We start from the raw sequence: 24,814 nt of genomic DNA, 5'->3' as shown, positions 1-24,814 counted from the left end.
TGGAAAGTACTTTAAAATATTCAGTATGGATAGATAATAATGATACGCCCATTTAGGACAGTACCTGGGAAGGGTGTGTGTACCTGGGGAGGCTGTGTGTACCTAGGAAGGGTGTGTGTGTGTGTGTGTGTGTGTGTGTGTGAAGGGGGGAAAGACTGAGCAAATCTATGAAAAAAGCATTATAATTTTTTTATAGAGTAGCTATAGTAAAGATAGTTGAGATAGGTTAAGTTTTGTTAAATCTAGGATATCATGAAAATCTAGTTCTAGAACTTTAAAGGAAAAGTATAGTCTGTTATAATCTTTCCACAATAACAATTCTACTTTCAAAGTTTCCATGATTCCTAACTAGTTACTATCTTAAAATGGGAATTATTTTCCAGTGTGGTTTCTCTGGCTATTTATTGAGTTAATTTTTACCCAAATCCTCAAATAACTTACTCATCATGAATTTAAGAAATATTTATTTGCATTTAACCCAGGAATGCAAGGTTGTTACAACACCTGAAAGTTAATTAATGTAACGCACCACAGGAATAGAATAAATGGCAAGGACCACATTATCATCTCAATTGATACAGGAAAAGCACCTGACAAAATTCAGCTGCCCTTTTGAATAAAAACATTCAACAAACTAGGAATATAAGAAACTTAACCTAATAAAGGTCATCCTCAAAAAACTTGCACCTAATGTATTTAATGGTGAAAACTGAATGCTTTCCCCCTATGGTTCCCCTAAGATCAGGAACAAGACAAGAATGTCCCCTCTTACCATTCCTATTCAATATTGTATTGGTGGTTCTAGCCAAGACAAATAGATAAGAAAAAAAAGTAAGAGAAATCAAGATTGGGAAGGAAGAAATAAACCTATCTATCTTTATTTACTAAAGACATGATTTCATGTACAAAAATCCTAAGGTATCCATTAAAAAACTGTTAGAACTGATAAGTGAGTTTACCAGGGTTGCAGGATAAAAGGTTAATAGACAAAACTTAATCTATTTCTATACCATCACATTGATCAAGCCAAAAATGAAATTAACATTTCCATTTACTGTGGCATCAAAAAGGATAAAATATTTAGAACTAAATTTAGGAGTTCCTGTCATGGTGCAGCAGAAACAAATCTGACTAGGAACCATGAGGTTGCAGGTTCTATCCCTGCCCTCACTCAGTGGGTTAAGGACCTGGCATTGCCATGAGCTGTGGTGTAGGTTGCAGATGCAGCTCAGATCTGGAGTTGCTATGGCTGTGGCATAAGTCAGGAGCTGCAGCTCTGATTAGACCCCTATCCTGGGAACCTCCATATGCCACAGGTGCAGCCCTAAAAAGACCAAAAAAAAGAACTAAATTTAACAAAAGACAAAAGAAATGCAAAGCTCATGCTCTAAAAACTACAAAAACTATTTTTAAAAATTTAAGTAAAATTTCAATAAATGAAAATACTTTCCATGTTCATGGATTGGAAAACTTAAGAGGGCAATACTCTTCATTTTGACCTACAGATTCAGTATACTCCCTATCAAAATCTCAGCTTACTTCATTGTAGAAAGTAACAAAACAGTCTGAGAATTAATATGGAAATGAATGTTTTGGGGAAAAAAGGATCAAATTGGAGGACTCTCATTTCTAAATTTCAAAACAACTGCAAAACTGTAGTAATCAAGACAGTGTGGTACTGGCATGAGGATAGACATATAGATCAATAAAACATTCTTAAAAGTTCAGAAATAAATCCTCACATTTATTTACCAATTGATTTTTGGCAAGGAAGCCAAGACATTGACTTAATGGGGAAAGGGGAGAATAATTTCTTCAACATATGGTGAGGGACAAACAGAGTGCCACACACTTCACACCAGTTAGACACCTATCTCACACTATATATAGAAAATAATTCAAATGAGTCAAAGACCTAAATATAATAGCTAAAGCTTTAAAAGTCTTAGAAGAAAACATAAACATAAATGTGTGTGACCCTAGATTAGGCAACAGTTCCTTAAATTTACCACTAAAACACAAGCAGAGAAAGAAGAAAACAAACTAGACATCATCAAAATTAAACATTTTTATGCTTCAAAGAACATCATCAAGAAACTGAAAAGACAATCCATAGAATGGGAGAAAATGTTTACAAGTCATACATTCAATAAAGGTTTATATTCAGAATATGTAATCTTACATATCTCATCAACAAAATGACAACCCAATTTTTCAAATGGACAAAGGAATTGGATAGATATCCTCCAAAGAAGATATACAAATGACCATCAAATGCATAAAAAGATATTCACCATCATTGGTCATGAAGAAAATATAAATCAAAACCACAGTGAAATATTATATCACACCTATTAAGATGATTATAATTTTTAAAAAAAAGGAAAATATCAAGATTTGACAAGGAGAAATAGGAACCCTCATACATTGCTGGTGGGGATATAAAGCGGTAGAGCCACTTGGAAAACAGTTTGGCAATTCCTCAAAAAGTTAAATTTAGAATTACCATATGACACATCAATTCTGCTGATAGGCATTTACCTAAGAGAAATGAAGCATGTGTCCACACTGAAAATTTGTATACAAATGTTTGTAAAAGCATTATTTATTATAGTTAAAGGAGGAAAACCTAAATAATGAATGAGTAGATAAATTGTGGTATATACATACTATGGAATTTCATTCAACCATGAGAAGGAATGAAGTACTGAAACATACTACAAGTTAGATGAACCTTAAAAACACTAAAGAAGTTTATGAAAGTTAAAAAGTTATAAAGGTAAAGAAGCTATATATGAAAGGCCACATATTATGTAATTTTTACTATATGAAATATCCAGAGTAGGCAAATCCATAGAGACAGAAAGCAGATTAGTGGTTGCCAGTGGATGGGGGAAGGGATAATGGAGAGTTATTTAATAAATACGGAATGTACTTATAGGCTAATGAAAAACTTTTGAAACTGAAAAGAGAAGGTGGTTGTAAAAGCACTAAATGTCACTTAATTGTACACTTTAAAATATTTACTTATATGTTAAGAATTTTTGGAGTTCCCATCGTGGCACAGTGGTTAACGAATCCGACTAGGAACCATGAGGTTTCGGGTTCGATCCCTGTCCTTGCTCAGTGGGTTAACGATCCGGCGTTGCCGTGAGCTGTGGTGTAGGTTGCAGACGCGGCTCGGATCCCGCGTTGCTGTGGCTCTGGCGTAGGCCGGTGGCTACAGCTCCGATTCAACCGCTAGCCTGGGAACCTCCATATGCCGCAGGAGCGGCCCAAGAAATAGCAACAACAACAAAAGACAAAAAGACAAAAAAAAAAAAAAAAAAAAGAATTTTACCTCAGTTTTTTAAAGTGGTACAATGGTTTGGAAAACAGTCTTGCAGTTCCTCAAAAGATTAAACACAGAATTACCATAGGAGTATATACCCAAGAGAACTAAAAACTTATTTCCATGCAAAAACTTGTGCACAAATGGCAGCATTATTCATAGTAGCCAAAAAAATGGGAAAAAAACTAATGTTCACTAATTGATGAATGAATAAATCAAATTTGGTATGTCTATACTATGGAATATTATTCGGCAAAAAAAGGAATGAAGTACAATATGGATGATCACTGAAAATTTATGCTAAGCAAGAGAAACTGGACATGAAAGACCACAACCTGTGTGATTTCATATGTATGCAATGTCCAGAATAGGTAAATCCACAGAGAGAGAAAATAGTTTACCTAGGGCTAGAGGTGTAGGGGAATTGGGGATATTATGACAAGGTTACTTTGGAGATAATGAAAATGTTCTAAAATTATGGTGATGGTTGCACAAATCTGTGAATATCCTAAAAGCTATTGATTTGCAGGGACAAAGAAAGAAATATTTAATAAAAGTTATGTGCCAGGATTATGGAAGAATATTTAAGACACAATCCTTTTCCTTAAGCAACTTTGAGTCTAGAAGAAAAAAACAAGTAAACAAGTGAATGAATCATGAAGTGTTGTAGGTATTTTGAAAAATAGTAGCATTTATAAAGTACTGTAGGGCACAAATGGGGGACTGGTGAATTCTACCAGTGTGTCAGGCTTCATCAAGGAAATGGCATAAACTGAATCTTGAAAGATTGGTGAATGTTCACTAAGCAAGCAAAAGAGAACAAGAACATATCAGACCAGGTAAAGGGGGACACAGAAAAATAAAAGGGTGTGGTCTATAAATAAGTATGGCAGTTTGCCATAGTGTGGGATAGGAGATGGAACATAGCAATTGATGAGGCAAAGCCTTTGTGGTAGTCTCTGAGGTTTGAGCCTGATCCTATGGGCAATGGGGAGTCATTTGAGGGTTTACTCATTGAAGAACATGAACAGAATTATGTTTTTAAAAAATGACTTTGGCAGTAGAGAGATGATGGATTCTAACTGGTAACTCTCTCAACAGAGTAACCCACAGCACACTATCAAATGGCCCAAACAAGAAATGATGAGGACTTAAACTATAGCCATAGCAGTGGGGACTGAGGAGCAGCTGGAAACAAGACTAAAGACAATGACATATGAGTCCATAGTGGGAGTGTGCCATGAAGATGAGAATGGCCAAGAGTGCCAAATGCCAGAGAGAGTAGGGAAGTGAAGGAAGAACCAAGTGACCATTGGCTTTAATAGCCAGAGAATCTTTACCTTTTCAGGAGAGTTTATCAGCAAAGCAAGACAAAACTTGATTTCAATTGGTAGGAGTGAACAGGAGGAGAGAAAGAGACAGTGATGATGAGTACAAAATTCTTGGATTAGGACACTTTGCAGGGTCAGAGGAGTTTTCAGCAGATCATTTCTTGAGATTCAGGTGGATAGATACTCAGGGAAATAGTTATTGGGGGAGAAGACAGTTGCTTTATAAACTGGTGCTAAAAGACCTAAGATTCATACATAAAATCAGCTCCTAACCCCACTCTTATTTTTTTCTCTTCCTCTCCTTCTACCCCTAGTTCTCAAGGCAAAACAGGTCTGCCCATTTTTACTCACATACACCTTGCAAGACTGTGTTTTGCCTTTTTATGCATTTTTCACCTAATGCTCAATGTACTTTGATTTCACCCATGTAAAAATATTGAAAGAAGGATGGTGTGATTTTTCCCTGATTCTGCGTTTATCTAGGGAAATTTCTAAAATAGTCACTGACATTTTTCTCTTTTAGTAAATCCTCAGAATTAAGTAGTTCATCCTTATGTGAAGAATGAGCAGTCTACCCCCAAAGTGTGACTTAGAAAATGGAAATAAAACTAATAGTGTGGGATTTTTTTTTTAATATCCCTCCTACCCATCCAGCTGCTGATCTAAGGTTGGGTAAGTTATGTAACTAAGGCAGAGAAAAGATATTGCCGGAAGTTTTGGATTTAGATTGTCCCAGGCTTCTCTATTGAGTCTCTCTTTCTAGTAGTAATTTCTCACTATCATACAACTTCTACAATTAGAAAAAATAAAATAAAGTAAAATTAAATTGAATTAAAATGCAAACTGGAGTTCCTGTTATGGCTTGACGGTAACCACCCCAACTAGTATCCAGAGTTCAAGCCCTGGACTTGCTCAGTGGGTTAACGATCCAGCGTGACCGTGAGCTACAGTGTAGGTCAAAGATGAGGCTGGGATGTAGTGTTGCTGTGGCTGTGGCGTAGGCCAGCAGCTGCAATACCATCTGGCCCCTAGCCTGGGAACTTCCATATGCTGCAGGTGTGGCCCTAAAAAGAAAAGAAAAAATAAATAAAAAGCAAACTAAAATTGAAAGTTCATAACAGCTCTCTCCTCTGGTACTTACCCACCCAGCAACTCTCTGAAAAAGGCAGGTAGCTCATTATCTCACACTAGTAAGAGGTCAGAAAGCAGTTGCCCAGCCAGCATATTTACATTCCTGGAAGGTCCAGAGAGGAGCCACTTAAAGGCCAAGGCCTAGACATGTTGCAGAGAATGTGGGGATTAAGCAGTACAAGCAGGCAATGTCTTAACTGCTTCAGAAATCTTCTTTCTCTTACCAGTTCTATTTTGAATAACTTGTAAATTCTAGGAGTGTTAAATTACCATTGCTTCCTTTCACTTCTTTACATTGCACCTCTAAACAGGGCAAGAATAAATTGCAAACATCTGGAGCATCTTTCCTTGCAGAGAAGCAGGAAGGAGCAGATGTGTCATGCCATGGTGGGACCACTGACTACTAGAGAGACGTTTGATTGTGTTATCTCAGGGATCAGTAAGGAAGCTCATTTCGCTGTTGTGAATTGTCCTGAAATGTGGAAGGCTTTTTCTTGTAGTTATCTCCTAGAGTCATCTGAAGATAATAATTAACCAATTACTGCTATTCTTTGGAAGCATTTAATAGGACAGCAGTGAGTGGGGAGAAGGCGACCCTCAACCTGGGGAGAGGTGTGAGGACAGATTCCCCACCTGAACCAATCAATGCTTGGCATCAGCTTTGTTTCTGGTTATTCAGTCTGCTTTGAGGAACTAGCCTCTTCTGCCTTGTCCTAATCACTCTTCCCAATTCCACTCCTTTTTTGCCATACCAAGGCTCTTATGTCTCTCTTATCACATACCTACGCCAAGAATTCTCTCTGCCAGTGATCCTCTACCTGCTTCTAACTGATCCTAAGATCTACTCCCCATTTGTTGAGATTGCTTTCTCGCTAACATTCTAGTGATCAATGATCAAGCAGCCTCTCACTATTCTTAGTACTTAATCTTTCTACAGCATTGGACCCTATTCACAGTATTTTTTTTTCTCCTCCACCCCTGTAGAATCTTTTTAGGCTCTTTCACTGGTTTGTCTTCCTCAACCCTCCCTTTAAATGCTGCACCCAAAGTTCAGTGCTTGGCTCTCTTGCTCTTCATATTCTACACTTCTGGTGCTCTGTCCCAAGCCCCACAGCTGCATATACATATGTATTTATACCCAAGACTTTCCTCCAGCTCTCTAGACCTGCATATCAGCCACAGATGGTCATGGACAATATATGGTCTGCAAATGTCTTAAATTCAATATTTCTTCTCAAAGTTAGTTCTTCTCTTATGCTTCTTCTCTTATTAATGGCATGAATATCCCTCTCTATTCCCTTGGTCCCCAAGTACAAAACCTCAACATTGTATGATTATACAGTTAACAGTGTACTAAGTATCATCTAATTCAAAGTTTTTACAAATGATAGGACTGGGGACCAGCATGGTGAAACTGATTGCCAAAAGTCATTCTGCAAAGCCAGATCAGGAGCCATAATCTCCACATGTTTTATGATTATTCATTCCTTTATTCCTTTACTAAATCCTGTCAAATCCATAATGCCTCTCCCATCTATGCATTTTCACTGTCTCAATTTATAGTTTTATTGCTGTATATTTTATCTATATCACTGCACTTCTAACTCTGCTCTCTCTTATTCACAATACAGTACTGTTGGAAATAATATTTCTAAACCCCAGATTTGACCATGATTTTTTTCCTTGTCCAAGCACCTATTTTATTCAGAATAAAGTTCCAACATCTTGTCCAGCAGTCAAAATTCTATGCAGTTAGATTGCAACTTTTCCTTGCTATTTTGTCTCTGCTATAAAAATATTTTATTTCAACCAATTCAAACTATGAGCCACTCAGTCTACTAATTCTCTCACTTCCATGTTATTCTCAGTCTGTTCTGCAGATGGACTACCTGCAGGAATGGACTGTCATTCCATTGTCTTCCCCATCACCACCATAAATCCACAGCATAACATCTTGCTAATCTTTTAAGGTCCATTTCAAGTTCTACTCCTCAAAACAAAAACAAAAACCCTTCCCAAACCCTTCCTCATTGCACATTGTGCCTTTATTTTCTTATGTGTCCTAGTCTCACAGTTGAGTTAGTTTTTAACCATTTTACTAGATTGTCAATTACCTGAATGCAGAGATTGTGTTTTACTTACCTTTTCTGTCTCCTATAGCTCATTGCAGAACTTGGCACACAGTGGATGCTCAGCACTTGTAAAGTAGAATAATAATAACTAACATTCATGTAACACTTTAAAATTTGTAAAATACATTCCCAAAACCTGTGGAGTACGTCATGTAAATATTTTTAATATTCAAAATTGATACATTTTCAAAACTCTAATGTATAGACCTTAGTAAAACCTGAATCCTCTAATGGGAATCAAGTTTTGCTTTTTGTTTTTTAACTCCATATCACCTGTCTCTATTCTTCAAAGTATATTGTTCAGAGTTTTCTCTCATTATCATATTTACTTGCCTCAGGTTATTTCTACCTACTACCAAACGGCCATATGAAAAATAAATATTCAATCAATCATCCAAATATTTTAAAATGTAGTAGACATGTGTTTGTGTCTGTATAGAACAAACAGCTAGGTGATTTATTTGAATTATTTACTTTTCAACCAGTTGTTTTGGCAGTTATGACAATGACATAAACTTTGCCAGTAGCACTTTATCAGTATTTTTGTAGATTTTGTAATTTTACTACTATCTGAAGTTTATTTACTGTAGCCATCTAATCCATCTAATTTTATTTATACAGTTTATCACCGATGAAATATGGTAGGCAAGAAAAATTTGTTTCTTTTGAAACTTCTTTTAAGTCTGTGCCATAGACTTGGAGACTTGGATCCAAGGTTACAGTGCTGGGATTGAAGAGAATATTCCAAGATTGGAAAAAGTAATGTGTACCCACATAGAGGAGTTTAAAAAAAGAAATTCATCAGCTCTGAAAAACAAGTAGGAGTGCCTTTGATGAAAAAGGAATTCAGAATAATTAAAAGAAAAATAGGAGGAATGGATTGAAAGAAACTTTCGCCTAAAAATGTACAAAAGAGCAAAAGAGAATATAGCTAGGAAAAATGTACAAGTGGGTTCAGAGAAAAGTGAAGGAGTCCCAGGGCAAAAAAAAAAAAAAAAAAAATTGTTGGTTGAAAACAACAACTAGCAGTTTGACCTCTACTCCCCTCACCATGGCATGGCATTACCACCAGATACAAAAGAAAGGGCAGCACTTTGATTTCCAGGCTAGGTGACTAGATTATTTGGACCAGCCATCCCACAGAAAACAAATGACACAAAAACATACAAACTTCTCAAAATCATCAAGGAGTTGAGAAGATAGTAAAGGACTACCAGACACCCCCCCCCAAAAAATGCAGGGAACTGCTGGATTCCAAAGAAGTAAGCACAGAGCACCTGAGCAGGGCTGGGACTTGGCTCACCCTGGTCCCAGCTCTGTACCTGAACATCAAAGCAGCTTTTACCCTCAGCTTTTACCAACCTGGACTTTGGTTTTAGCGGCCTTATAAGGCAAGGAGGACAGAATCTAGTCCTCAAAACCTGTTCAAGGAGAGGATCTAATATAAGAGACCATGAGGTGCTTTACTCTTAGGATAAGGGCAGATCAGAAGTAAATCACCCCTTCCTAAGTCTTCACAGATTTGAAGGAGAGAAAAGGAGAGCAGGAGAAAAGGAAAAGGAAAAATACATTTCTAGGAGTTCCCATTGTGGCTCCATGGATTAAGAACCCAACTAGTGTCTGTGAGAATGTGTATTCAATCCCTGATCTCGCTCAGTTGATTAAAGGTCTGGCATTGCTATAAGCAGTGGTGTAGGTCACAGATGTGGCTCAGATCCTGTCTTGCTGTGACTGTGGTATAGGCCTTTGCTGCAGCTGCAATTCGACCCCTAACCCAGGAACTTCCATATGCCACAGGTGCAGCCATAAAATAAAGAAAGGAAGGAAGGGAAGGAGGAGGAAGGAAGGAAGGAGAGAGAGAGAGAAAGAAAGAAAGAAAGAAGAGAGAGAAAGAAAAATACATACTGAGAAGTTGTCCCAGGCCGGTCCTCTTGGAGATTTACAAGCTGGGGAATCCCAGGCATCCTGAGACTAGGACTAGATCTGAGATGGTCTTGTACTTGGAGTACCCCAGACACCTGGCAAAAGCAAATTCATGTTCTCCTCTTTGCTTCATTGAGACAACTTCATTGAGGCCTCAAAGAATCCACTCAAAGATAATGTTTTTATTACACAGTAAAAAATAACCAGGTACACAAGGAGACAAAGCACCAGAACATGGGGGCATTTGGGCTAGAGATGTAGATACAGCTGCAAATGGCTAGTGATACTCAGGGAGCCCTTATCCTAGAAGACGAGTTCCTGTCACATCCTGATAATATATCCTACAATACCCAGTAACACAAAGTTACTACTGCAAGCTGAGGTAATTGTTACAGCATTTACAGACAGATTAGGAGGGAAAATCCAAGTCCAACATGACTATAATCAAGAATTAACAAGCAAGAGTTCTCTTGTGGCACAGCTGGTTAAGAATCCAGCATTGTCCCTGCAGCAGCTTGGGTCACTGTTGTGGCACGGGTTCAATCTCTGGCCCAGGAACTTCTACATGCTGTGGGTGGAGCAAAAAAAAAAAATCACCAAACATTTGAGGAAAACTAACACCATGAGAGAAAAGCATACACACACATGCACACTTGAAGAAACAGAACAAGTAGGACAAATGGTGAAAGACTTTAACATAAAATGATTATCATAAGATGTATTTAGAGAGGTCATTATATCCATGAAACAAGAGCAGGCCTTAATGAAAGAAAAAAGATGAGATGTCTTAGAAATGAAATGTACAATGGTTAAAGCAAAAACAAAAAAACCTCAAGGCTGAACAGCAAAGTTGAGAGCTGAAGAACAGCCTGGAGTCTCAAAGATCAAACTGAGAAATTCTCTTAGATCTCTATATAAAGACAGATGACACATAATAAAGACAGAGATTTAAATAAAGACTGAGAAACTTAAATAAATTTAAAGACAGATATTTAAATAGAGACAAATTCTCTTAGATCACAATGTAAATGGACAAAGAGATGACACAAAATAAAGGTTAAAGGACATGGAGGATCCCTCTGAAAGTTACAAATCCACATAAATGAGATTTCTAGAAGGAAAGTCGAAACACTTAGAGGAAGAAATAAAGAAATGGAAAAAAATTCCCCACTTGAAAAAGACTCACATTTTTAGATTAAGCTCACTGAGTGCCAAGCAAGTAAACAGAAAAGACCCATTCTGAGAAAATGATGGTAAAATTTTAATATTCATGAATAATCAGAAAATCCTAAAGGCTTCTAAAGAGAAAAAATAGATTATTCACAAGGGGGAAAAAATACGTTGACTTTAAACTCACTAGCGACATTGTGTACAGAAAGATGCTGGAGAAATATTTTCTTAGTACTGAGGCAAAATGATTTTGAATCTAGAATTGTATAATCTGACAAAATATCAGATAAATATAATGGCCAAATAAGACATTTCAGACAAGCATGGATTCTAAAAATTTATTACCCATGAATTTTAGCTGAAAGGTTGACTAGAAGATATGCTCCAGCAAAATAAAACACATATTCAAGAGCAATGTCAAAAATCAATGGTAAGCAAAGAAATATTTAAGACTTAGGGTCAGTCATTTTAATTTTTCAAAATATAACAATCACTTTATTTTTTAAAATTCCTTTCATAGAAGCAACAGAAATTACAAAATAGCTGGGAATCAATTTAATAAAAAGAGAACCAAGTCATACATGAGTAATAAAAGTGAAATTTTTCTGAAGGCCATTAACAAGAAAATCTAAATAAATTAAGGCTGTACACCTGAAGGAATCTAAATATTGTAAATATGCCAGGCCTTTCTAAATTGACATGTAAATCCAATGCAATCCCAGTGGAAATATCAACACATTTTTTTGGGTTTTTTTCATTGAAGTATATAGTTGATTTACAATGATATGTTAATTTCTACTGTATGTATGATTCAGTGATACATTCTTTTTCATATTCTTTTCCATTATTCATTACATTAAATATAGTTCCCTGTGCTATATAGTAGGACCTTGTTGTTTATTCATTCTGTATATAATAGTTTGCCTCTGTTAACCCCAGACTTGTGGTTGCCGAGAGGGAGGAGGACGGGAGTGGGATAAACCACAAGTTTGTTTCTATCTTTGCAACTCATCTTTAAAATGAATCTGAGAACCTTACTCTAAAATTTATCTAGAAAAGAAATTATACCAGAATTCCCAAGATAAATTTTTAAAAGAGGAACAATAGAGTGTGTTTTGTGTATGTGTACCAGTACAGAGAGGTTCTTGCTCAATCAGTTATAAAATATGCAATTATAAATCTGCAGTAATTAGAATACTGGCAGAAGAATAGAGAGCTAGAGCAAGAAAACAGAACAGAAAGTTTTTAAATGGACCAATGTACAAACCGGAATTTAATACTTGGGAGTTCCTGTTGTGGCTCAGCAAGTTACAAACCTCACTAGTATCCATGAGGCTGTGGATTCAATCCCTGGCCTTACTCAGTGGGTTAAGGATCCAGCATTGCTATGAGCTGTAGTGTAGGTTGCAGATGTGGCTCATATCCCACGTTGCTGTAGCTGTGGCTTACACCAGCAGCTGCAGCTCCAATTAGACCCCTAGCCTAAGAAGTTCCATATGCCACAGGTGTGGCCCTAAAAAAAGAGAAAAGAATTGAGTACCTGAAGGGAGGTTTTTCAAGGCAATGGATAGATTTGACTATAATGAATGCTGCTGTCAAAATGTCCATTCATTTAAGGGAAAAAGTCACATATATTTCATACCAGTCACAAAAGTTGATTCCAGCTGGTTTAAAAATTTAAGCAGTAAAAGCAAAATTTTTTTAAAAAGTGAAGGAAATACAGGAGAATGTTTATTCAAATGATTGGTAAGAAAGCCTTCTTGCACAAGACACACACACAAAGTTTTTAAGTGAAAAAAGACTGATAATTTTTTTTGGCCACACCATGGCATATGAACATTCCCCAGGGATCAAATTTGAGCCACAGCTGCAACCTATGCCACAGCTGTGGCAACACGGGATCCTTAACCCACTGCACCAGGCAGGGATTGAACCCATGCTGATGCAAAGACAACACTGGATCCTTAACCTGCTGTACCACAGCAGGAACTCCAAGATTGATAATTTCGACTGCATAAGAATATAAAACCTCTGCTACAAAGGACACTATAAACAGTTAAAAGGTGAACAACAGATGGACAAATATATTTACACTATATCCACCAATCAAATAATACCCAGAATACATTAAGAACTCATAAAGATATGTATTTTTAAAAGCCTGACAGAAAGATAGGCAAAATATCTAACAAGTTCCTTGGAAAGGTTATACAGATATCCCTAAATGTGAAAAGATTATTAATCTTGCCAGTAATTGTGCAGATAGATAACAATGAAATACCAGTATCATGCAATAAATGGACAAAAATTGAAAAGTATTAGAGTGATGAAAAATTAATATTCTAATATACCATGTGTAGAAGTTTAAGAGTAGCTTTTTGGGGAATGCCAATTAGCCATTGTCTAGTTAAAATTTACATTGGGCATATTCTCAAATGAGCAAATCTATTTCTTGTTGTCTACTCTAGCTAACCTTTATACGTGTTTCATAGGATATGTTCAAAGTTATCCATTACAGTATTGTTTATAATTGCAAAGTCATTGAAACATCGTAAATGTCTATCCATTAAATGATTGACTGTAACACCATTGTAGAAATGACTCTCTTCCAAACCTGAAATTCTGGATTTTATTTTATAGCATGTTAGAAGTCCCCAAGAATGTAATGATTAACAAAGAATTCCTACATATAAACATAACTAATTTCTTATCTCCCCATTCACCACATTTTGAACATTACCTCAAGTGCTTATAGTATCAAGGTTACTATATGTTTCTAAGATCTCATACATAGTTTTATACTAGTATAGCTTTATCTATATTTGTATTAAAATAAGCAAAATATAACAAAATATGGAAGCTTTAGGAATTTTTCTATTTAGTAGTACCAGGTGAAATATCTGTCTTTAAACTTCTGTCAGTTTTAGTGCCCATTGCATGAATTATTTAAGTAATACTTTTAATTACCCCAAGTTATATATTTAGATCACTAGAGATGACAAGACGTGGTAGTGGGCATAAATGCCTTACCCAAGATCAAATAGTACATCCATTAACACAGAAAACCAAGACTAGAATTAAAGACTTCTGAATTCTGTTATCGTGCTCTGCTGATAATCCAGATTTCTTTTTCCTCAAAGAGAGACGACACACTGATAATGTAAAGACATTAGAGCTAAAAGCTTCAAGAGTTCTAAACCTGCTTTGAAACTAGTTCTTATAACATGGAGAAAATATCATCTATATCAGGTTGCTAAAGTAATTGGTCAGTTACTTCTCTGGGTTCAATCAATCAATCCATCAATCACATATGCATGAAAACGTATGAACTAAAAGCACCTTTAGCCCAATCAGCCTATTCCCAAATTTGTAACATTCTAATAGTTAAGTAATATGGATGAAGAGTCTCTTAGTTCAGCTAAGAGGAAAAAATGACAATATTACACACATGTGTCATCTTTGTTTTTGAAAAACAGACTATTATATAAAGATTTAAAAATAACATAACCTCATGAATAGAACTACTTAATTCAAAGTTGTTGCAGAGATGAAGCATAGCAACGGTAAAAAAAAAAAAAAATGAAGAGGAAAACCACATCGTTGTGTAAAAGTTTTAAAAAGATTTGCCTTTATGGATATGTAATTTAATTTGACAGTTCCAAGCCTGAGATTCTTTGATTCTACATTTTCACAAGTAACTTTAAAAGCATTTTGGTTGAATTTTAGATCCAAGAGCAGAATTATAAGCTTTCTTATAGCAAAACTGCATGTTTTTTTCATTTTATTTCAATATGGGAAGTGCTTTTCTCACAGATTCTGGTACCACTTGATTTTAAAAGATAAGCCATAGGGAAAGGAGAAAATGAAGGGAATTGATATTTGCTATTTTGCAGCCATATATTTATTAAAATATCACACATTACGTTTTAATTCTGTGTCTTCACTTCTACTCTGAGATTATCAGAAGTGAAGACAACAGAATTAAAACGTAATGTGTGATATTTTAATAAAATATTTAATAAATATATACCAATGTATTCCTTTTTTATAGAAAACTGAGAGGTTAAATAAAATATCCAAGGTCACATGGCTAAGTAAGGACATATGAAATGTTATTTCTAAATATCATTCTTGATGTTTTCCAAAGCTAAATATCTCACAAAACAAGGTAATAAGTGACCTAAAATCATATTTGTTTTTAAGCAAATTTTAATAATGTTTAGTCTCTTCAGCAGGAATTGCCAAAATTAAAATGAAGAAAACTTTCAAAATAGTAGTCAGTAACTAATGAAGCAGACATTATTTGGATTTGAAAAATAGTTGTGAATGTGGATTTCAACCTAATTATGGAGGAAACTGGAAGTCAAAATAAAGAGTTAGTCTTTGTAAAATAAAACTTAATGGGTTTCCAAGCAGATGTGTGCCTTGCTGAAAACAGTACTCAGGGAAATTATTCTGAGGGTATATGTAAGTTAGATTAAAATTTAAAAAATCATGATTAAATCCATTAGGAGGCTGTTGTAATAATGCAGGCATGAAATGAAGAGGATGTGATTTATGCTATGCGTTCCAAGGGAAACCAAATATTCACCCCCTCAACAATCCTTCTGGCAGAATTTTCTCTGGACCCTTATAGGTACCAACTCTCCCTCCTCTCACTCCTACATGTCCACAGCTGACTACTCATTTTGGTTCATCTACTCACATCACTTCCCACCCTGACCTGCTCCAGGATTTAGTCCCAGGTTTTGGAACTGTCCTTGTTTACAGGTTTGTCTCTCATTACTTGTCTCACCTCTGCCATCCTGGATTGCTTCTCTGGATTCTTCTGTGACCGTGTTTATCTCCTTTCCAATCACAGTTTAATTCCCAGGATTTTACTTCTTAAGTGGAATCAGCACATTATTCTTCCTAGTTCCTGACCTAGTTCACTCACTGCCTCTCCAATTCAAAGTCATTGCTGACCCTGCCTAACTCTTAGATCATGCCAGAGAGAAAAGGTGAGACCTGCGTGTTGAGAATATACCGTGGTTAGTGGATATAAAACCAAAGAGGAATTCTAGAATAGGGGTTTGAAAGGAAGAAGGATAGTATAAAGTCGCAGAAGCGAGCTTACTACCAGGGTCTGAAAGAAAGTTCAGAAAGGAAGCAATGGCTAATATTTTTATACCAAATGAATCAGCTGAAGATCTAAATGAGCCATAAAGTGCCATTTTAGAGCACTAGGACAGGAGAATCCATAATATACTTTAGTTTTGTTTGTCATTGTTATGTATGTGAACAAAGAAACATATTTTTTTGGATCCAACTCCCCAGGCAGATCCTCCATAAAGTACAGAAGAGTTTTTTTTCTGAACCTCAGTCAGTGAAGGAACAGCCACCTTGACTGGTGTCCCAAGGCTCATTTAAAGGAAGATAAACCATGTCCTGGAAAGAAAGAAAGTGAGCCACATTGGGAGAATGAATGGTAAAGCCAGGAGTAACTGTGTTTTGAGACTTTCATGAGAAAATGTATCTGAAAAGAACTGTGATCAAGGCAATATTTGGGGGTATTACTATTTTTTTTTTTTGGCATTTCTTGGGCCGCTCCCACGGCATATGGAGGTTCCCAGGCTAGGGGTCTAATCGAAGCTGTAGCCACCAGCCTATGCCAGAGGCACAGCAATGCAGGATCCGAGCAGCGTCTGCAACCTACACCACAGCTCACGGCAATGCCGGATCGTTAACCCACTGAGCAAGGGCAGGGACCAAACCCGCAACCTCATGGTTCCTAGTCGGATTCGTTAACCACTGCGCCACGACGGGAACTCCCTAAAGTCCTTTAAAGAAGACTTTGTATAATAATTATTTTTATGTATATAGCTGACATATATATTCTATATTCTATATTTTATACAAAATATATAAATGTAATATATAAATATATTATATATCTATATATTTTGTATACATATAATGTTATATATATTATAATAAATAGTATTATATATAACATATTTTATATTTATGTATTTTATATGTATAGCTGGCATGCATATAGCACTGAGTATTATTACTGTGCTAAATACTTTATATGAATTTTCTCATCTGATTATCATGACACATTAAGGAAATGTGTACAAAATTAGGATTTGAACACAGCCACAGCCCTGTTTGACTCAAAGGCCATGTGGTGGACCATGATGCTATGTTGCCTCTGATAATGAGTATCCATGGCCCCAAAATGATCACATGACAAACCTGTGATGAAGAAAGTATCATTTATGGAGTTCCTGTCTTGGCACAGTGGAAACAAATCTGACTAGGAACCATGATGTTGCAGGTTCTGATCCCTGGCCTCGCTCAGTGGGTTAAGGATCTGGCATTGCTGTGAACTGTGGTGTGTGAGCTGTGGTGTAGGTTGCAGACATGGCTCCGATCTGGTGTTGCTGTGACTCTGACGTAAGCCAGCAGCAACAGCTCTGATTAGACCCCTAGCCTGGGAACCTCCATATGTGGTGGGTGCAGCCCTAAAAAAACAAAAGACCAAAAAAAAAAAAAAAAAAGAAAGTATCACTTGTAATAAACATTTTTTGGTATAGTTTATTTTACATGCTGAATCCAAAAAGCAATCTTAGTGTATATAATAGTATGAAATATATATAATCTTTGAAATGTTTTCATATGCTTTATACTAATGCATTTGTCACTTTGCAGTTATTCTGATTTTTAATTAGAATTTGCCAACAGTTTCTCTAATTTTACAGAGGACTAAATATCAAACAGCCTGAGGTCAGTTTCTGTAAGGTCTGGCTTATGAAGTAAACAGAATTGTGAGGCCAAGTGCTAAAGTTCATCAATGAGAGGAAGAATAAAATGTATCAAATTAATAGATAAAATGTCAGCGATAACATTATAAATTCATAACCTGCTCTTAAAGTACAAGTTTGCCACTTTTTGAAATATAAAATCTTGACACCCTATGTTCATCTTGAGTTTGTAAAATTTGAATATTATCATATACATGCATATTTTACTTTAGTAAATATATGGGATCATTTTTGCTGTGCATCAAGTAATTCTTCAGTAATTGAAACCGCAATACTAATAAAGTAGTTGACATGTCATGACGTGTCACCCCATTACATCAAGTTCAAAATCATATTTTTCTAAGTATGTTAAAAAATTTCCATTACTATGCAAAAATGAAATATATCAATGATTATAAGTGTGTTCTATATGGTATATGTACTCTATTCATTATAAAAAGATTCATTAAAAATTGCTTGTTAAAATTATTTTCTCAAATTTCAAAGTCTGATATAATTATACTACTTTACATTCCTCAGATACTTATAGCATTCAACTACCATATGGATGAGTCTATAAAAATTTAAAAGTGTATTCCCTCTTCTATATTTTAATATTCTCTATTACTAGATGGTATTTATTTATACAGATACATTTTAATTAAATTCTAGCTCGGTAAGTTTTCCACTGTTGTACTTAGCTCCATTATTTGTAGAACTCCTTCATGTTATCTTAATGTCAAGCAGCTTGATTAAAGTATTTAGATTATCTCTGGTGTCAAGTTACATCTTTAAAAATTATCAGTGAAGGAATTACTTTATGACATTATTAGCAACATTAAATTGTAAATTATTTTAAACTATTATTCTTAGAATTCTAAAAGTTATTCAAAAAGCTTTTTACAAGAAAGTGTACTTAGTGAAATTTTTAAAATAAAATGTTTTTGTAGTTTATAAAAATGTTTGTATTTTGCAGATATTGAAGCAGAAAGACATAATAAAGACCAAAAAGAAAGAAATATCACCACACAGGTAACTATTTTGCTAAATCATTATATTTTTCCAGTACAAAATTTAAGCTATCAGCATTATTAGTAGTATTTATTCAGCATGCTGAGAATCTTAAACAACTAATTTTTAACATTGTTTCTGTTCTTTTTTTCATTCCCAATCAATATTTTTTGTTCTTTCATATTCAAATATTTATTCATTTCACTGTAAGAAGATAAGAATGCCATTAGTCCTGAGCTTTCATATAAGCCATGGCCTGTCTGAGGTCCTAAATAAATACCAAGACAAAAAGGACAGAGACCAGTCTGGCTTATAGAGTCACAGATGTTTATTAACCTTAGGATGTCTCTGACATCTTGAAAGAATTCAACATTTTAGTTTACTCTCAACCCAGCAACCAGCATAATACTGTAAATGTTAAGTCATTTCAAGTTACTCCTTTAGTGGCTTCCCATCTCACACCAGGTAAAATCTTCCCTAACAGGCTCTGTGGTCTCTGGCCCCACTGTCTTTTCTCTGACATCATCTCCCTTACACACAACATTCTAATCAACACTGGGTTCTGTGCTATTCCTCAGAAATTCCAAGTATGTGCCCACCTTTCTGTTCTTTTTGCCTGGAATGTCCTTAAACCCAGATATCAATTTGGCTCCTCTCCTTCACTTCCTTCAAGTCTCTGCTCAAATGTCATCTTTTTGGAGGGTCCTCCCCTGGACATTCTGTAAAGTTGCAAATCACTTTATCTAAAATTGCTAACTCTATCACAATACCTTCTATCTCCCTTTCTTGCTGTATTTTTCCTCTCAGAATTACCATCATGTAACAAACCATGTTTTGCCGTGTTTGTTGTCACTCTCCCTCCACTACAATATAAACTACATGAGTGCAGGGTGTTTTGTCTGTCTTGCTCATTGCTGTTATCCGGTAACTAGAACAGTGCCTGGCACATAGCAGGTACTCAATAAATGTTTATTGAATTAATGAATAAATCTTAAAGATTAAAGAAGTCAACTTTAAAAAATGTTTATGTAAATCAAAAACTCTATACATTGCAACATTTCTAAACCCCCCCCCAAATTTAGCTCTTCACCATTACCATAACTACTGCATCCCATAATTAGCACTGGGATTATTATCTGCAGAAATAGAAGTGATCTTGGCACAAAGCCCAGTTTGTCCTTGAGCAGGTGGAGATTGAAGGACATCGGATTCATCAGGTCATCTTGTTTTCCTTGGTATCTTGTGAAATGCATTGCCTTCCCTATAACATATAAAAGCCCCCACTGGATTCTAGCAGCTCCTTACTGCTTGGGATCAAGGATGGCTGCTCAGGCCCCTAAGTGTGTGTCCTCCCCAGTGCCCAGCACTAATAGATGAGCTCTATATAGTAAATATGGGAAAGGACCCCAGCTCTACCCATGTATAGTCAAGCAAAAAAGAAAACTATAATCTATACTGGAATCTTAGAATACTGGAAAACAAGAGCGCTATCTTCATGTCAAAGATGGAAAGATGGGAGTTCCCGTCGTGGCGCAGTGGTTAACGAATCCGACTAGGAACCATGGGGTTGCGGGTTCGGTCCCTGCCCTTGCTCAGTGGGTTATCGATCTGGCGTTGCCACGAGCTGTGGTGTGGGTCGCAGACATGGCTTGGATCCCATGTTGCTGTGGCTCTGGCGTAGGCCGGTGGCTACGGCTCCGATTGGACCCCTAGCCTGGGAATCTTCACATGCCGCAGGAGCGGCCCAGGAAATAGCAAAAAGACAAAAAAAAATAAATTTAAAAAAAAAATAAAAATGGAAAGATGGGAAAACATGCCAGGGTGGCCTGTTTGTAGATTGTATATCTCTCCCAATTCCCCTAGAGTTTCATCTTTTTTTTTTACTTTCCTCAGAACCAACCTCACAGAGCACAGACTGTGGTAGTGAAAAGACAAAAAACTGTAAATGCCTCTAATGCAAAGTCCCCTTATGTCCATGCTTTACTACAGCCAAGATAAAATGACCTTAACTCACTAAACTTGCCATATTGTTTCATGACTCCTTTGTAATAAATAGGATATTATCTGGCTGAAAACAACCCCCATCCCTACTCCCATTATAGACATGGTAAACTCTGGTTAACTTTCATAATAATTATTATTTGCCCTATAATTTTTTGAACACTCAGTTAAAAATAGCTACACTTTCCCTAGGTTTTCTCTTTCTGGCTCTAAAACTTCAAAATCCACAAAAAAATATCAACTCCTCCATTCTCCCAACATACACTTTCTAAAACGACACATACACACTTTAAAAATTGTTTAAAGAGGAGTTCCCGTTGTGGCGCAGTGGTTAACGAATCCGACTAGGAACCATGAGGTTGCGGGTTCGGTCCCTGCCCTTGCTCAGTGGGTTAACGATCCGGCATTGCCTTGAGCTGTGGTGTAGGTTGCAGACGCGGCTTGGATCCCGCGTTGCTGTGGCTCTGGCGTAGGCCGGTGGCTACAGCTTCGATTAGACCCCTAGCCTGGGAACCTCCATATGCCGCGGGAGCGGCCCAAGAAATAGCAACAACAACAACAAAAAGACAAAAAAAAAAAAAAAATTGTTTAAAGACACTTTGTTTTGTGTTAAGGATCTAATATTTTCAGGAATTCTGAGTATTACTTCCTTCGGCATTAAAGATGCTTGTGATCACGGAGGAGGCAAACTCTCAGTATCTAATGTACTACCAGGGAGTAACTTAGGTCCCAAAAGGGTGCAATTCAGGTGTCCAGTTGAGGGACCATTATGACAAACACCACCACCACCAAGAGCAACAACAAAAAAAACCCTCTGAAAACAAGGAAGAGGCAGTCCAGCTCACAGCACTATGCAGTTTCACCAGAGTTCCCAGTGTCTTCTCTTCCTAAGCAGACACATTCTGATTGTTTTTGAGAGCAATACCTTGGTCCAATAGATAGATTTTTTTTACACATTTTGACACCTTGATTTATATCTTACAGTTATGTAATACTTTAAACTTTATGAAACCTCTTCACAAATACTATTCATTCCTCCAAACATTTCTGTGAAGAAAGTTAATTAGTTATTAAATGGTTAATTATTATTCTCCCTTTACAGATTAGAATAACCAAGCCCGTTCAAATTTAAAAGATCTTTGTATTACAAATTTCATACATTCAACACAATGCCTACTGTGTACCAAATTCTGGAATTTGGAATTTCCAAAAAGTTCTGATTCTTAACTCTGTGAAACCTGCATTTGATATTGCTTTAACTTGACTGTGAACTTCTAAAGTATCTTTATGAACTTTTGCACATGTGGTAGATACAGTAAGGTTTACAGATTTAATTAAATATACTGCTACCTACTGTCCAAGACTTTATGAGATGGGTGGATTCTCAATCCCCTGGACTCTTTTATTTTTCTTCTAGTTACCTATCTTGGTTTCATTCTTGTCCAAATTCTACCTTTACCTTCATTTTAACTGAAATCTGGTTGCCTCCTGAGAACGTCTTTCCCTGCAGCCCCCTCAGGAATTTTCTACCATAATATAAGCACTGGTCCTAGTTGGGGTGATTTATCCTTCTTCCTCCCATTGCTCATTCTCATTGGGAGAATAATCAGAGATGGGGACAGAGAAGAAGCGCATGGTCTTTCTTTTCAGCTCTGCCCTTGTCATTATTTCTGGAGATTTCAGAATCCACTAATCCTAGCTTCTCAGTTCTGTTATCTAGGTCTTTTAGCTCCAAGAATTGCACCCTCCTCTCCATTATCTGGACTATGTCTTTTTCAAATTAACATTTCAAGCTTTCAAGTCTCTGATGACCACCTGGTGCTTTCCAGGTTACTCCATCAATACTTCATTCCCACCAAGACCTCAAATCTCTTTGTCCCTTTTATTGCTCATCTTTTCCCTCACATTCTTACTTCCCTTCTTACTTGGCTTAGAGTTGGTGGCTCATCACTATGGGACCACAATTTCTTTTCCAAAACCCTTAGGAACAAGTGTGATTCAGAAGTAAAGGTTTTTTGTTTTTTTGTTTTTTTTTTTTTTTTGATTGTGGTAAAATATACATAACATAAAATTTACACCCAGCTATTTTAAATGTACAGTTCATTAGTGTTAAGTACATTCATTCACACTGTCATACAATCAGTTCCCAGAACTGTTTTCGTCTTTCAAAATAAACCTTATACGCATAAAATAACAACTCTCCATTCCTCCCCTCCTCTCAGTCCCTGACAACTACCAGGAAGTTTCGGCTTCTATGAATTTCATTACTCTTTGTGCTTCATATAAGTAGAATTGTACAATATTTGTCTTTTTGTGACTGCTGTATTTCACTTAGTATAATGTCCCAAAGTTTCATCCATGTCGTTAGCATGTGTCAGAATTTTCTTCCTTCTTAAGGCTAAGTTCCCATAGTATATTTATACCACATTTTGTCTATCCATTCATTTGTCAATGGCCACTTGGGTTGCTTATAACTTTTGGCTGTTGTGAATAATGCTGCTATGATCATGGGTGTACAAATAGTTCTTCGAGATCCTGCTTTCAGTTCTTTTGGGTATATACCCAAAAGTAGAATTGCTGGATCATATGTCAATTCTAATTTTAATTTTTCAGGGAACCATCATATTGTTTTCCATAGCAGCTACACAATTTTTACAGTCCCAGTAACAGTACACAAGAGTTCCACTTTCTCCACATCTTTGTAAACACTTGATATTTTCTGTGGGTTTTTTTTAATATAGTAGCTATCCTAATGGATGTGAGGTTGTATTCCATTGTTGTCTTGATTTCCATTTGCCTAATGGCTAGTGATGTTGAGCATATTTTCATGTGCTTTTGGCCATTTATATATCTTTTTGGATAAATGTCTATTCTAGGCCTTTCCCCATTTTTTAATAGAGTTTTTTGGATTTTTTTCATTTATTTGTTTTGGTTTTTGGCCGTGCCCCTGGCATGCAAAAGTTCTTGAGCCAGGGGCTGAATCCAAGCCACAGCTCTAACCAGAGCTATAGCGGTGACAATGTTAGACCTTTAACCCATTGAGCCATGATTGAACTCCAGTTGTTTGGGTTTTGTTTTGTTTTGTTTTTGAGTTGTAAGAGCTCTTTATATGTTCTAGATATTAACCATATATTAACTTCTAATATATATGATTTGCTAATATTTTCTCCCTTGCATACATTGCCCTTTCACTCTGTTGCTAGTATCCTTGGATGCACAGAAGTTTTTTATTTTGATATATAGTCCAGTATATCTATTTTTGCTTTTGTTTCCTGAGCTTTTGGTGCTGTATCCAAGAAATCATTATGAAAGCCAAAGTCATGAAAAATTTTTCTTACATTTTCTTCTAGGAATTTCATAGTAGCAGGTCTTTTACAGTTAGGTCTTTTTAAAATTTTTATCAGAGTATAGTTGACTTCCATTCTTTTTACCCATATAGGTTATTACAGAATACTGAATAGATTGCCCTGTGCTATACACTAGATCCTTGTTAGTTATCTATTTTATACACAGTTAGTGCATATATATTAATCTCATCCTCCTAATTTATCCCCCCTGCCATGATTTCCCCTTTGGTAAGCATAAGTTTGATTTTAAAATTTGTGAGTTTGTTTCTGTTTTGTAAATAAATTCTTTTGTATCACTTTTATTAGATTCCACATATAAGTGATATCATATGATATTTGTCTTTCTCTGTCTGACTTGCCTCACTTAGTAAGATAATCTCATGGTTTTGCAAGTCTTAGCCACAGCAATCAGCCTTAGCAGGCTATCTTACTCTTTTTAACAAGAAGCAATTAAAAGTGTACCCTGTATTCAAGGACTGAGTTCGCTTGTGTGCTTATTTTGCTTTAAGGCAAAGAACCATAGGACTGAGTCCTTCTTTGGAAATGTTGCTAAGCACAAAGATCATGAGCTAGCCACAAATAAATTAGGATTAAATGTGCAGTGAGATAAATTCAACCTTCTTTCCTCCAATCCCTAAGATCATTTAGT

The 24,814-nt window shown here is 36.1% G+C and overlaps 1 protein-coding gene across 4 annotated transcripts in view; it reads left to right on the top strand.

Annotated features, from left to right (window-relative positions):
- Nucleotides 1-24,814, top strand: part of SEL1L2 (SEL1L2 adaptor subunit of ERAD E3 ubiquitin ligase) — a 115,581-nt gene that overhangs the window by 7,880 nt on the left and 82,887 nt on the right. For all 4 annotated transcript variants that reach the window (XM_085004511.1, XM_085004512.1, XM_085004510.1 and 1 more), the window contains one exon: nucleotides 18,783-18,838. Coding sequence is in view for 2 of the 4 variants with exons in the window: in XM_085004510.1 (XP_084860636.1) it covers nucleotides 18,783-18,838 (56 nt within the window). In the remaining 2 variants the exon portion in view is untranslated. The remainder of the gene's footprint in view (nucleotides 1-18,782; nucleotides 18,839-24,814) is intronic.

This window comes from Sus scrofa, chromosome 17 (assembly GCF_054392235.1).
Source record: "Sus scrofa isolate SSC_HxYL_T2T_F1_AM1 chromosome 17, Sscrofa_HxYL_maternal_Yorkshire_Landrace_v2.0, whole genome shotgun sequence".
Lineage (NCBI taxonomy): Eukaryota > Metazoa > Chordata > Mammalia > Artiodactyla > Suidae > Sus > Sus scrofa.
The sequence above is the reverse complement of the archived record's forward strand: the minus strand, read 5'-3'. Positions and strand labels throughout refer to the sequence as shown.